The sequence below is a fragment of the Pempheris klunzingeri genome, chromosome 10, assembly GCF_042242105.1.
Source record: "Pempheris klunzingeri isolate RE-2024b chromosome 10, fPemKlu1.hap1, whole genome shotgun sequence".
In the NCBI taxonomy this organism is placed as follows: Eukaryota; Metazoa; Chordata; class Actinopteri; order Acropomatiformes; family Pempheridae; genus Pempheris; species Pempheris klunzingeri.
The window spans coordinates 22,741,407-22,757,349 of NC_092021.1; the positions used below are offsets into that span (position 1 = coordinate 22,741,407).

At 40.9% G+C, this 15,943-nt stretch overlaps 1 protein-coding gene across 1 annotated transcript in view; it reads right to left on the reverse strand.

Moving 5' to 3' along the window:
- nalcn (sodium leak channel, non-selective) overlaps window positions 1-12,441 on the reverse strand; it is a 60,683-nt gene extending 48,242 nt beyond the window's left edge. The window contains exons 1-9 of the mRNA XM_070837822.1: window positions 12,400-12,441; window positions 11,036-11,176; window positions 10,630-10,812; window positions 8,644-8,727; window positions 8,353-8,492; window positions 8,145-8,273; window positions 4,441-4,592; window positions 2,714-2,856; window positions 1,517-1,621 (exon numbers count right to left, since the gene is read on the reverse strand). Of these exons, the coding sequence (XP_070693923.1) occupies window positions 1,517-1,621; window positions 2,714-2,856; window positions 4,441-4,592; window positions 8,145-8,273; window positions 8,353-8,492; window positions 8,644-8,727; window positions 10,630-10,812; window positions 11,036-11,176; window positions 12,400-12,441 (1,119 nt within the window). The remainder of the gene's footprint in view (window positions 1-1,516; window positions 1,622-2,713; window positions 2,857-4,440; window positions 4,593-8,144; window positions 8,274-8,352; window positions 8,493-8,643; window positions 8,728-10,629; window positions 10,813-11,035; window positions 11,177-12,399) is intronic.
- Window positions 12,442-15,943: the final 3,502 nt, after the last annotated feature.

Sequence of the window (15,943 nt, forward strand, 5' to 3'; positions counted from 1 at the left end):
ACGGTTCCCGGTCCATCTTGTTTCTATTGTAACACTGCAAAGAGAATACTATCTATATCATATTATCCGACTTCAGACAATCAAAGTAGACTTCAGTGTAATTCAACTTCATGTTCAGCCGTTAATTACAACTTCACTAATCAAAATACGGAACAAAAAGCCTCATCCTGTGAAACAAAAGTGGATTTATCCATTGTCATTTTATCAACACAGTTCGGCTTTACAGCCTAATAATCTAATTAAAAGCCTCAATAATCTGGAGACAGTAGAGCAAAGTCAAGGAATAGGGAGTGTGGCATGGGTTGTGTCTCCCAGGGCCACCTTACACCAGCCCTCCTCTCTGGGGAATATGAAGAAGGGAGCATATTGTTTCAGCCTCTGTGATTGACAGTTAAGTGTTACACCACAGCTAATTAGTTTTCCCCCTCTAAGATAAATATTGGGGCATGACGATGTGATTACAATTAATTTTGATAACCGAAAGAAAGGCTAAATGTTTTCAAGGTCATAGCAGTGTGTGCAATGCCAATGGCACCAGTCAGTAGCACGACTTTCCAAATGTATCATTGAGATATCAAGACTGAGAGCAGCACTGAAAACAGTTCCTGCTCGTCAGGCCCCGTTAGGATTCAAAATCTCAAATGTTAAAAAGGGAACGTGCCTCCTTCCCGGTAATCAAATGCAATGTAATCATTAATCATACACTTTACAAAATAATTTCTGTCTCTCTCTTGATTTTCTCTGCTTCAAAGCCACTTCCCAACCCCTCTTCGCAAGTGTGGAAGAGGCACTCGAATGCCTGTCACATCAAGAGAAAAAAATAAGCATTAATCAAGTCCAGAGTAACAACTCCCTTCATACCTAAAAAGACGTGCGGAAGAAAGCAAAACATTCAAACTTAAAATAATGTCAGCCCAATGCTAATCACTAGCATACATGGAGAGGTGAGAGCCGAAGACTTTGGATAGAAGTGTGTCAACCAGACTTTCATTTTCATGTTTGGGTTCACCAGGTGTGTCTGTGAGCCTTCGCTGGTACCTGACCTGACAACACAATTCAAACAGCGATCATCGATCTTTGGCCAAAGCTTATATATTCATTACTTTTCTTATCATCTCTTAATGTGGTCTGTTTTGTAATTAAGCAGATTTGATCTTCCATACTCAGTTGCCCAATTTAAACAGATATCTGATGGTCCACAGGCCTCTTGGAAGCCAATATTGATGCAAGAATCTAAAGGCATTTATTCATGACCTTGCACACTTAAGATCCTTAAGAAGGCCACTCCTGTCAAAATGTGCTTGTGTTCATTCCTTTGATTCTCCTGAATTCATGCAACTTTGATGAGTTGAACTTTGATGAATGAACAGATTTTCTTGCACTTTGTACCGAGACGTCCAGCATTAAAAGGAAGCCCGTGTTCAAGAATCAGGTCAGACTCAGGCGCCACATCACGTTGTCCTTGTGGCACTACTTGATCATCTTATGTGTCTGTGTGACAGCGTGACAGTTGTACCTGTGTTGTAGCAGTAGAGGTGGTACTGCTCCTTGACCCCCACATCTGCTGAAATTGCACTCTGATCTCAGCAAATGTCTCGATGATAACGGCGATGAACACATTCTGTGACAAAGAAAGACAGCACAGGAGTGAGACAGAAACTGGGAGTGCTGTGACAATCAAAAATAAACGTCTTATATTTAGGTTTATTGTCTCAGAGGGAGATTTGTTTTCACAGCCAGCACAATGCAGAAGCATACAGATATAGACAAAGCATAAAATCTTTATACATTCATGCCCCTTCAAGTATCTCAGCTTGCAACGGTGTTAACGAGGCAGTTTGTTCAGGACTACTAGGCAGAAGAGACATAACACTTGCTACAGCAAGCTGCTCCATTTTAAAGTCCTAGGGCCGGTCAAAACACCTTAAGTTTCCTCCTTTAGTATGACACTTAAGGTTTCAGTTCATCTTAGCTGAGGGACTTAAGGGTGTTGGTTTTCTTAAGAGATTTACTGCTAATTCTACACTTTCCAGGGAGAGAGGAGACCTCACCTTTAATAGCCTTACAAAGTCGGCCTGTAGTTAAAAAATGGAAAAAATAGAAATGCCAAATTGGTCAGAGATATGTTTATTTTTTTTTTTTTTCCTTTCTTGGTAGCTCAGGTCTTTTGTGAAGAAGCTATGGAGAAAACTTCAAATATATGAACATTTTAAAGAAGCCTTAAGAAGAATACAGTAGAATGTTTTGTGCAACCTGACTTATTTTTTAAGAAAAGGGAATCTTAACTTAAGGTGTTTCATGCAACCTGCTCTCCAACTAGATAACAGTAATGTGTGTTACTTGAGGGGTCATCAGGGCCATTTGCTATTGTGAGCACTAGATGTGTGTCATTCATGTCTGAGACATTGAGTATGGGAAGGTTTTGGAAACAATATGTGTGATGCTGGGGGGGGGGGGCAATAAAGCAGAATGGGTTGAATTACACTTAAAGCAACTACAGGTCCATCTCTTGACTTCCTTTCACCATCTGTGACATGACATTTATTCTCTCATTGCCAAGAGAACATTCTACTAACAAAGGGAGATTGTTGAGTCTGTAAAGAGGGTTATGTGAATTAACCGAACCCCTTTGGAGTTCAGCTAACCCCTGCTGTCCATGCCGCGGGAGCTGAATGGACTCTGAAAAGTGGAGTGGAGAGAGACGGGCTCTGACCTTGACAAGCCATGCCAGGAAGAAAATGAGAGTTATGAAGTAGAAGTAGGAGCGCCAACGAGGGAAACTGTCAATGGCTCTGTACATGAGGAACACCCAGCCCTCCTGTGATGCAGCCTCGTACACGGTAAAGATGCTCGTACCTAAACAAAGGCAGACACAGGAGTCAGAGAGATGTACAGTCAGATGAGAAGCAGAGATTATTATTGAAACGAGTGTCCGTATCATTTTTTGCTTAACAAAATGTCTGTGAGCTCCCGTCAGACTAAACCTTTCAAACAAGACAATACCTCGAGTTTCTCTTTTTATCTATAATGAATGTAGCCGACAGTCTGACAGCTTATGGGATTAAAAATACAGAATCCTGGTATCCTCATTATTCCCATCTTCTCAAGACATGACGAGACGTACAAGTCCAAGTGTTGAATAGATTAAATAATCTGATGAAATTATCTTTAATAGATGTCTTTGTCACCGACAAGGAGATGAGATGAGATGAGATGTTGCTAATTAACTTAACTTCCCTGAGTTGGCCTACCTACTGACTGTATCTCTTATGACAGTAATGTGCTCTCTGCAAATTCACCGTCTGGGTTTTTTTTTTTTTTTTCCCAGACATGGCCAAAGATTAATTGGGAAAGAGACAACAGTCCATAGTACTGGTTGAAAAGTGTCCTTTGGTGCTTTAAAAAGACCAACAGATTAGTAAGTCTCTCTCTACATCATGTTTGACAGGTAACCAGCAGCTGACACCAGCTGTCAAATGAAAGTGACAGACAGCTGGCAGATCAGGAGCAGTACTCGCAACGTCTCATATCATCGTTTTCAGCTTTTTAGTTTAACGGTTCTTTTTCTGAGCCCCCGGGATCCTGAGATTCTGGGATTTGGGGCTAGAAATAGTGAGACATATCACATTCCTTCTCCATGGATGTGAGTTTAAGCAGTTCGTCTGAATCTTCAGCTAACTCCATAAGGAAGAGGGCAGTTTTTGTCGTCTTTGAACTATCTGTCGTCGACGTCAACCTTGAGAGAGCCGAGCAGAGAGCATTTGGTTGGTTGGACAACAGACGCTCACGTGAAACACATCCTGGTACGTGTAGTTACTGCTTTCTCTGTAAAAACAGCACAAGCTGAGGTATTTGTTGCTTTAACTGACTGCATTTACCATTAACACTGATTCCACATCCACATAAAACATGGCAAAATTTCCCTTTAAACTTCACACTAAAACACGCATGAATATTTATGGTGGGTTGATAGGCCAATAGCCTACATTTAGGCGCTGAACTGCAGTGAATGTGCCATATTCCAGTTTAAAATGTGTAAATTAAGGTATTGTTTACTGTGAAGCGCTCCCTCTCCTCCACAGCTGTCTAAAGATTAGGGGCACTGCACTGTGCACCAACGCCGGATTTCAGCACCGTTCAGCTGATAAGGATGCGGGATGCTGCTGAACAACACAGCTTCACACTAAAGTTGGTGTATGCAGCACTTAAGTGCTCATTTTCTCAGACAGGGGTCATTCTTCCACACTTCTGAATAGAAAACTCTACAAATTTATAAGTGAAAGGAAAAGAAAACGGTGACAAGTTGCGTGTTCATGCATTTGCATTTTCTTTACATATAAACACAGTAGTTTTGGTAATGTGTAGACAACCTTGTGTGTGCTCATCATGGACAACATGAATGCGTTTGAATTCGCTAAATGTGTCCGTGTATACTTATACCTAGTTCATTGAAGCCACTATAACCGAGCTCCTGGCGGCTGAGGCCCAGCTTTTCGAGATTCTCGCATTTGAAGCCATGAGGACACTGGTAGCCCTCCCCATCGGGGGAACAGTGGGTGTCTGGGATGGCCAAGCTGTTCCACGACACATTACTGACCAAAAGAAAAAGAAACACAGATTAAATGACATCCATTCGACGTGCGGTAAATGGAATTAATATCTAAAAAAGATATAATGCGTGTGAATAAAAACACAGACTGTAACAGTGACCAGTAGAGAGGGTGATTATACACTCTATGCAAAAGTCAAGGAGTTTATGCTTAAGATCAAACAAATTGTTGGACAGTTACACATTTGCAAGCTAAAATGAAAAACACCTGTGCTGAATGGCAACTTTCTTGGAGTTATGGTTGACACGAAACCATGAGAAGCACACATCCACACAGAGTACGTACACACACTGCCCCTCCTACTCTTTCCCTGCCTGCCTGTCTTTTAGCCACAGGTGTTATTCCAGGAGCTGCTTGATTTCTCTAATGAAAATTAATGCCTTCAAATTGGCTGCCTAGACATTCATCCAAATTGTTTATTAAGGGGTACAGGATCAGAAGGGATAATTTATTGCACTGTCACAAAGGGCAATCACGAGCATAGTGATGAATCCCGATCAAGCTAATTATACCGGGCTGAATAATACCACTGTGTCTTATCAAAGAAATCGCTTTCCTTGATGACAATGGCGAGATAAATGAAGTCTCAAATATGCAGTAATAACGTGAAATTAATAATTTGGTGGGTCAAATGAAAAACAAAACATATTTGTAATAATAAATTATTCATGACTGTTTTTCTCAATCTGTAATTTGAACAAACCAAAATGAATTTGTAAGACTTTGCATAATTGAAAATGTGAGGTCCTGTCAGCAACCTCTGGCCACCGCAGCTATCACTGGGAAGAAGAAGGTTTTAATGAATGAGCAATGCTCCTTTAAAATGTCACTATTACATTAAGTGGTTACAAATATCTAATAACTTTAATAATAATCAATAATTTGTTCATTTGACTGCATGGTAGCAATAATGTTGTCTTAATTTTCAAAATAAAAGCATACATTCTTCATTCTTTTATCCTCTGGTACAGTAGATCTAATTCATACTACTACGTATGTTATTCATGCCATGGAGTTAAATAACAATGAGGTCAAATGCTGAAATCCTGACAGCCAGAAGAGGAGACCATACTTCACAAATCCAAAACCATTTTCATCTAATATCGATATCAGAAAATGTCTCCCTTGCTATTTTTTCCCCCAATTCCCATAAATCCCTCGCGTGTGAAAAGCTACGGAGCTTTGACTTTGTGCCAAGGGCATATGGCACATAGAGATTAAACACATCAGTCCTTGTCTGACGTATTTCTAAAATACCCCATTAGATGCATATACAGTACATGTCAGGGATTTGGGGAAAGGAGCACAGCCGCAAACAAATTAGATTCACATCCACCACACCACATTTGGAACATTACAGAGGAACGTCAGAGTTTTAAATGTGAAAATGTCCTGTGTCGTCTGTCCTGCTGCTAATGGTCAATACAATACATGTCCCTAGGGTGCTTAGGCACACAATCAGTAAGGAGTGATAGATGGGTAGCTGTTGACTAGGAATGAGGAATAATAATAGAAAGGCTGGACAAAGTAGGAAAATTTAATTATTCTAATTAGTGTTAGCTCTCCCTGCAGTCAGAGGTATAGCCATGATGTTCGCTTCCCCCGTCATTAGTCTCCACAAGGATTCCTATTCAGTGTATCATATTATCATCATCCTCGACTGAATTATTCAATTCAGAAACCTTCACAAATGTATTTAAATACGTACTGATTTTCTACAGCAGTGTGCAAACATGCTCACACCTCCCCAATCCCACATCTCCCTCGGTGCTGGTACCCAGGGATTCCAACCGAATTTCAACATCGCGATACCGGTTGTTTCACTTTAATTAGAATTTTTGAAAAGAAAATTAAAGAGAATGGTGGTTAAATTATAGTTGATTGAATATTTTAATTGAAGAATTGAATTTTTATTTTTCAATTTTGCAGCAAATATACTTTTTGAAGAAGAAGAAGAAGAAGAATGTGACTCCCACTGTTCGTATGTTGTATTTCCTGCTGCAAGGATATCCTGACCACTGATTTTTAAAGTAAGCCATATATTCTAGCAATGAGTTCCTGTCCATGTGCCTAAAGTGTATTTTTCTCTCATCTAAATTACTATAATGAAAAAAAAAAAGGATTAAACAGCTTCTGAATACTGGACATGGACAAAGTTGTGCAGAGGTGCTGCTCCACATAAAAAAAGCCTATTTAATGTGTGAGGCTACCACTTCTATGGTCACACCAAGTTGATCGCAAAAGATGAGATGCTGTCAGATCTGTCAGACTCAGCTCAGCAGGTTACAGTTACTGAGTGACCAGGCTGACCATCATCGGTTTGCTTTGCAATAATTAATTACAGAAGGACAGGCCACACAATGTGGGGCATAAACGGGACATTTTTCCAAATGGAAAATATTGGCAGGTCAGTCAGTTACACAAAACTGGGAATGTGTGACCACCACACTATGATGTTTAATGTGTATTATTGGGAGATGTCTGTTAAACTAAGACGTCCCAGCTCGTCCCAGTAGTCCAGCTGCTGTAAGCAGCACACGGGTACAGTTATTCTTCATTGTCTGGATTTTGTTATAAATGTCTGGATGCATTCAGGCTTACAGTATGTATGCGTCTGCCTTAGGAGTGTACCAATGGATTACTCCATTTACTTTCCATATACTGTGATAACAAAGACTCTATGTATCTTGTAACCTGTTAAACTTGCTTCAGTAAAAATCAAATGCATCATTTCCATGAAATCTTAGAGAGACGCCCTCCGTCATATGTATTTAAAGAGCTAAAGGACGACAGTTTAGCAACACTGCCGAGTTGAAACAGGTAAAAGAGTATCAAATGAGATATTGTTCTGCATGCGCTGGGGTCGGGATGACAGTCAGCACCTCTAAGTCTGAGGTCACGGTTCTCTGCCGGAGAACGGTGGATTGCTCCCTCTGGGTTGACGGCGAGTTGCTGCCCCTAGTGGGGGAGTTTAAGTATCTCAGGGTCTCAGGGACAAATTGGTGCGCAGTAATGCGGGCGCTGTACTGGTCCGTTTACCAGTCGATCTACATTCCAACCCTCACCTACGATCATGAGCTCTGGGTGATGGCCGAAAAAAATCCCGGATACAAGCGGCCGAAATGACACAAGGTGTCTGGGCTCAGCCTTAGAGATAGGGTGAGGAGCTCAGACATCCAAAGGGGTTCGGAGTAGAGCTGCTGCTCCTTCACATCAAAAGGAACCAGCTGAGGTGGTTCAGTTCTGGTCAGGCCTCCCTTTGGAGGTTTACTGGGCATGTCCCACTGGGAGGAGACCCCGGGGCAGACCCAGAACTCACTAGAGGGCTTTTATATCTCATCTGGCCTGGGAACGCCTCGGGATCCCCCAAGAGGAGCTGGAAAGCGTTGCTCGGGAGAAGGGCGTCTGGATTGACCTGCTTGACCTGTTGCCACAGCAACCCGACCCCAGATAAAAGGAAGATGATGGATGGATGGATGGATGGAGAAACAACAAAAAGGCATCCAAAATGACTCTTTATACACTGTTTCTTACCCTATTTCTGTATCATTAGTAACACAGTGATGGTTGAATGTTCCAAACATTTGAACACCCAGAATTCCATAGAGCAGAAGAAAAAACAGCAGGAAGATGGAGACACTCCAGATCTGTTCCCCGGACCGCCTGCAAAGACAGAAATATCTAAGTACATAGAATTACACATACAACTATCCATTAATGAGAGTTTTGCACAGTTTTGTACTTCAGAATGTTGGTGATGCGGGAGCGGGGAAGCTCGAAGCGGAAGTAGATCCTGAAGGCCCGGATCATAATGAGCGCCCGTGGGATTCTCAGCATCCCCCATGGAGACATCTGATCCACAAGCTCTGCTATTTCAAACACCTAAAACAAAGAGAAATTGATTGTTAAGAAGTAAAAAAAAAAAAAAACAGTAACTACAATGAGCTGCCTGATGTCAAGCTCTACAAGCATCTGCAAGCAAATGGCAATATAACTGCAGAAAAAAACTGTGTTGGTTAATGTTGCAATATACCTGCAGCACCAGGGACACCCAGATGAAAAACACCATGAATCCATCAAACATACACCAGCGATCCTTGACATAGGAGTTATCCCCCTGTGCAGAGAAAATCAGAACAAGAGACAGCAACTGTGAGACAAAAAGGGCCATAAAAGAGAGAATTGGAAAAGAAGAGCGAGAAATCTGAACAAATATAAAAAGAAAATAAATATGTAAACAACAGAATATGGGTTTCATCATCATCCAAGGCTGTGCTGATGTATTCAACCAATTACAAAACATTCAGAAATGTTTTAAGGTTCTAATAGCGCTCGTCTTTATGGTTCTGAAAATTGCCAATATAAAGTGCCAACCATCACCCTCTGAAAGTCTAATACAGAGAAATACAGAAAGCTTTTACTGTCATAGGAAGCCTTCGTGTGGAAAAAGTAATGGTATGGCAATGTTCAAGGAAAAAAAACCAAATTATTATGACAGACTGACCACAATATTCAAACAGCCCTGTTTTCGACATGATAAGGCAAAAATGATTAAGCCCCAGTGTGTGTCAACAAACTGAAATGTCATGGGGCCGGCAAAAATGGGCATGCTTAATTACCACTTACAGGGAGGGAGTCTGTAAGAAGCTCTTAAAGGGTCAGTTTTCCACAGGAAGAAAGGCTGCAAATAGGAGGGCGTGCTCTTAAACACTCTACAGATACGGCCATGTTTGATCACACGCTGACAAGAACAAAAGCATGTAATTACTTAACCACACTGTGTGGATCATTGTTGTGGTCAGGCACGTTTATCAACTCACAACAAAAATATACAAAATATAATACATACATTTAATATGATTAATATTAGTAATAAATGTAATACATACAAAATAAGGGTCAATCAATAACATTATAGACATGCACGGTATATCTACCCTCACTCACTTGTATAAAAATAAAAAAAGACATTTGAACATGTGATGCATGAGCTACTGATACGAGCCGAACCTTACCTGAAATACACGGAGAGCAAACAAACATCTTGACATTTTACAGGGAAATACGGGTTCTATCTGCTTTTAAAAACTAAAAGAAGAAGAAATGTTTATATGCGGTTTTCTTGTACCGGTGATTCTAATTCTGTGTTCTGCAGCGCCTCCCTGCTTGTTATCCTTGATTTGCCAATTAAGCTGTCCGCACTTTTTATGGCAGTAATTATGGGCCTTTCATCAGCCAGCTGTCTGTTCCTGGATGCTTCTATAGAGCATTATCTACCTACCTCGGATTTCAATTGTGTTGATTCATCCAAATTTACAGCTAAATAAAACTAGGAAGGTTGAATTTAAAGTGCGGTTAAAATTCGCCGTACACTCAATATCATCAACTGACGGACCAACAAGTGGCCAATCAGGTCTCTGTTATGTCCCCGCTTACTACATTGTGTCTAAATTGAAAAAGAAGTCCCCATGTTGTTTGACTGGACCAGAGGTTCTTTTTAGTGATGTGTGCTTCAATTTTGATGGTTAAATGACTTTTGGTTTGCATGAAAATTACGTTAGTGCCCCATCCTCCTATTTTGGCATTAAAAGTCTCCTTTCCGTGAAATTTCATCCAAGTTCACACCATTTATTTATCCATTAAATTAGCAGAATTTCATCTGTGATCATTTCCAAGTTTCCAAGCATTTTCCCTCTTTAGTTTGATGTATTTTGTTTCCTTGGTATTGTCTTTCTCTGTATTGTGGATTGATAAACCAATATCAACATAACTTGATTTTGGTTTATCCGCTTTTTGTTTACATTCTGTATTTATTTTATTTTATTTGTTTGGCACTATTTCTCTGCATTTCACATACACACTAGAGACACTTTACACTTTATACTTTGTATTCAACTTTTGTATTGTTGTGTCAACTTTGTACTGTACTCTGGCAAAGTAATTTCCTTCGGGATCAATAAAGTTGATCTTATCTTATCTAATGTCTCTGTAGTGGCCATGTCACTCCATCTGTTGCTACCTTGATGATTCCCCTGATGTGCATCTTGGCGATCATCTCGGCGGTGTAGAGGAACATGAGCAGTGTGTCGAGCGTGAATGTCACATACTGCAATGGAGGGTAATGCTCGAACGTCTTGGGGGTGTTCATACACACGGAGATGACACTGATGATGGCGCAGGCCCGCAGCAGGGAATGCACCCACTGCAGGAAGAGGGCAAAAGAGGAAATAATAATGGTTATATTCTTCTCTGTCCAGCTATTTCTATGTTCTTGCTAGATTTTTAAAATTAAACTTCCAGAGAAATAAGTCGACAAGTTTTCAGCAGAAAAATTATTTACATATCTGAAATAAAAGGAAGAGAGATAATTGTGCAGGAGTTCCTTGTGGTAAAACTTATCCCCACACACGAGCCAGTACACTCACTGGTTTGTTGATCCAGAAGATATCAGCACTGTCTGAGAGGGTCTCATCCGGCCCAAAGTCGGTCATGGGCTGGGCCTCGACCCGAGAGCTCTGTTTCCTCTTCAGCATGCTGGGGCTGGCCGTGCTATACAGAGAGTGGATCTGACAGAGAGAGGGAGGCGGACCGCACGGTGACCAAAAGCTAAATGAGGAGCAGGAGAACACTCTGGCTCCATCCAAGTCTGGGCAGTGGCAGTACCACTTTTTGTAACTCCAACCATGTGGATTATCTAAATAAATACATTAAATGTGCACTTAATGCAGCTCAGAGGCGAAGCACTTGGCTTGCCATACAGTACATGGCCACATTTTGAGTAACTCCATTTAACAATACCAGTGCATATGAACATCTGTACAACACTTGGGTTAATCAATATTTAAATATAGCATTAAAGTAGTAAATAAGCTGTGCGTCAATAGTGGCTTCGTGATGTGCTTGCATATAGCATTAAGCTTGTACACTGTGATCCGTATTCAGCAAAATAAACTACCCTGACTTGAATCGCCAGAGGTGTGTACTTTAAAATTAAACATATGTAGCATTGTTGAATGGCCACCGTGATACACGTAGCACACATGGAACACAGACAAGTGTATTCACATTGGAACAGCTCCAGCGACTTACCATTTGAAATCAGATCATACACGATCTTCAGCATATTGGACACCCAGGCGTCAGTAGATTTAACCTGTACAATGCACTGTACAGTGTGAGGCGGTGTGAGTTGGTGTTACCTGCGTACTAAGCATCATTCGGTCAAAATTGATCCAGCGTCGGTGAATAGAGCACCAACGCAGTAACGATAATGCAACACCTACAGGTTGAAAACCACCCAAGGTATGGTGTTGTTTTGACCCAATTTGAGTACTCTTTTTATTTCACCGTTGGGTTATTAATCCAAATTAAACTACAGTATGGTTGTGAACTATTATATTCTAGTGTATTCTTTTAAACTTAAATGTCACTACTTGTCGCTGATTTTTAATATTTATATCCTTTAAAGTTTGGAAAGTGATCTACACGTCATTTTTTGCTACTAACAATAAATGTGTCACAGTTTTAATGTAAGAAATGTTAGCCATATACTATTTTGGGTAAATAACTCAACAGTAATGTAAAAATGTACACAAACACTGGGGCAAAACAACCCGCTGGTAGAGAGTAAAGTTAAAGCTAGTTTTTTTTGCCCTATTTCGGTAAATTTGTGTGTGCATGTCCATGTTTGTGTACATGTGTGTATGCAGAAAAATAAAAGTGTACAGGCCGTTTCAACATAAGAACACAAGAAGAAATGACACTCTGAATGGAGACAAAGCGCACATACCAAAGGGAAAAGTAAAGCTGAAATTGCTCCAGCACTGCACATAACATGCGATCAGGCATACCCTGTAAATAACACACAACAGTTAGTCAACATCATGGCTTATATGGTGTACAGTACACTACCCACATCTACAGTACGCTCATAGAGACAGGAATGCCCACCACGTCTGACATCAAGGCATATATGCGACACACTCTGTGAGTGAGTGAGTGACTGAGGTGTTGTGGAGGAAGAAGATGGGGTGGAGGAGGACCAGGGGACTCACTGTGAGGCTCCTCATTGGTGCGTTCATCCCCAGGTCACAGAGGGGTGGAGAGACCAACCAGAGAGAGAGACTAGGGGTGCAATAAGGAGACTGTCCTAAAGGCCTCGAGGTCCTGCGGCTGCAGTCAGTGAATGGTAGCAGTCATAAGAGCAGTAAAGAGAGGTGAGACAACATATTCACAAGTGCTGCTGGGTGCAGCTCCAGCACACAGCAATGCATTTATTTCAGTCCACCCAGCTTACATGAAAACATATTTTCCATCTAACCTCCAGAGCTGTGCAGCCATGCAGAGTGTTTGGTTATATTTGTCCATATTTTGAGATAATTATATCTGACATGTATAACGCCACCCAAATACAATGTCTGGGGTGCGTTCAGCTCATTTGAAAACTTTTATAGGAGCCGTTTTTCTGGCAGCAAATAGTTTCAGTGAAAACTGTTGAAAGTCTTACCCAGAGAGAGTAACAGTCTGGCATGCTGTTAGAATTCAATTCATTCAAATTCAAAGGTAATTTTTCACTGCTGTGAGTACTACAAGGTTAATTCCATTCACTGTCATTATACTGGCACAGTCTCTGAAATTTCACAGACCGATACATCAGCACATACATTTAAATCAGCATAGCAAGACAGGAGCGGGGAAAATTGTGCCTTCTGTAATTTGGGTGAACTGATCCTTCAAGAAAGACAGCATTAAAATTCAATTCAATAATGTGAGCTAGTGAGGGAATAACACTGGCAGTAATGATACTAAACAATTGATTGAATTTGTAGACGTCTCAGTCAAGAACGACACACATAAAAAACAAAACAAATCAGAGAAAGAGACATCAGTTTCGTGATGCCCAGAGGAAAAATGTCACTTAGGCAAACGTTTGTGATTTATTTTTTATGCATTCCCATCTATCAAACTTACTAATATCTCATAGTGAAATTCAATAAAAACAACAGACCGACAACAGATAAGGGCCAAAGACAAAGTAGCAAACATAAAGTTTACAGTTTTCTTTGAGTCTTTTCACAAAACAGTCTATAAATCAGCAAACGGGCTGTAAAGGCATCTGGTCAAACGTCAACATGCCAAACAGAATTAACATGCTAAATAATCTCCCCGTCGTGGGACTAATAAAGGAATATCTTATCTTAGAAGAATGAACTTGAATAAATTAGATTTTGAACTAAACTAACTGAAATTCAACAAATACTCTTTTAAAAGCGACATCTTGGCAAAACCAGAATGGTGCACAAAACTTTATGCACCTTTTTAAAGTTAAGAGAGACTAAAAATCCAAGCATGAGAACAAAGACACTCAGGATGGGAATGCAGAAAGAACAATGCTACTGTATCAACCTTGTTTCCTTTTATGCTCTTACCAAGAAAAGAAACTGTCCGTCCTATAAACCCCATGTAGTTAGAAGCAATTTCCCAGTGTAATTGCTACACTTAACATATGCAGATGGAGACGTGGAGAAGAGTGAAAACAAAATTGCAGGGTCTAAGTGCCATTATGTGGGAGTATAGGTGGCAAAGACTGCAATTACTTTTCCATTTGGAGAGAGGACATGTTCCTCACGGGCAGGATACGATCACTGGGCAGATTAATTGTAACTGTGAGCATTTGTTGGACTCTTCAAACTTTCTTTGCTGAAGTTTTATTCCTGAAGAGAGTGTGCCGGCTGTATCCTGTTGTCTTAACGGATGCAATTACTAGTCTTGACAGGCAACAACAGTTCGGTCTGTGCGGACAGCACATTTGTACAGTTCCTCAGTTCTCTACCGAAGCCAAGTGGAATTTAGGCAATTATAAAAAAGTGGTCTTCAAATTTCTGGAAAGGATCATGACATTTTAATACACCTGAGGCATAAAGTAGCGACAGCAGCTTTTCCATGTCCACGTTTGATTTAATTTGAGGGTGCTTTAATCAAACTTTTACATGAACAATGATTCAGATGACTAAACGAAGAGTGAAAGATGCCAAACGTGGAGAGTTATCGTTACACCCAACTCTTCGAATTTCCCTCCACACAGATGTGTAGAAGCGTTTTGTTTTTTTTTCTTGTTGCCTCTGATAAACCCACTGGACACGGCACCAAACGGATGACAAAGTTAGCAAATATCTGATATCATAATGAAGCATTAGGCGGCTAAAGGGCCACACAGGCGGACAAATCCTTCAGGGGTTGGTGGAGACAAAGACAGAGCGAATATTTGCTTTGCTCACCAGAGGGCCAGAAACACAACTCCAAATGAATGCCAGTGTTGCTCCAGGTCTGCTTGGTACACTACATACTTACTTACATACTTTTTCCTTTTGTGATTGAACTTTATTCTTATTCTTTTGGAGCTGTGTGTAACAAAAAGCTATTTCCCCCTGGGGATTATTAAAGGAGTTCTGATTCTGATTCTGAAACAGGGAACTTCACTCTTTTTCAAACACATTCGCTGTATAATCATGGCAGGGTGGGAATATGTATGACGATGCTGTTATTTAGAGCAATATAATCCCGGGCAAGAGGAGCACAGTGGGTTTATCAGATGAAAAAATACAGCCAAAACAGTTGGCTGGATGAGATAATAATTCTATTTATTGTAAAGAAAATAATGGGCACCCTCTGATCATTAGCATTATTATTATTACTTAATTTTACCTCTTCATTTGCATAATGTTGTCATAGCATTTAGCACTAGGAGCCCTTATTGCAGTTCTGTTTGCAGAGAGACAAAGTAAGTATGGATTTATTCCTGAAAAAAACATAAATCAATACTTGATCATCCTACCCAGGCAGTCTACACATGGAGAGGCCCACTGTGGCTGCTGACCCACTGTGGCCTCACAGGCTTCAGCTGCAGGATCCCACTATCATTTGGGGAAATTAGCAGCAGGCGGGGAGCTGCGCCGACATATGGCCGCCCAGCCATCGTGTAAAATGGCTGTCACACAACTACACGTCAATCAAAGCAATGCACATCCATACGGAGACTGGATGCTGAATGAATGAATGACACCGCCGGAGCCAAGGTTACTATGGAAACGGATGCGAGCTAAGGGAGCTACATGGGCCAAAAACAAGCTAAACACAGTGAGCACGCGACAATCTGGGTACTTTAGGCGCTAAACGAAGCAAATCTGATGTGTCACCACCTGACCACGTGATAGTGTTGCAAACACACTAAATGCACAGCTAAGGCCTACTCCCGAGGATGAGGATGAGGATGAGGATCCCCCCCTCCTCCACTTCCTGGAGAGCCGACAAGCTAGCAGCGCGTAGCCGCACCG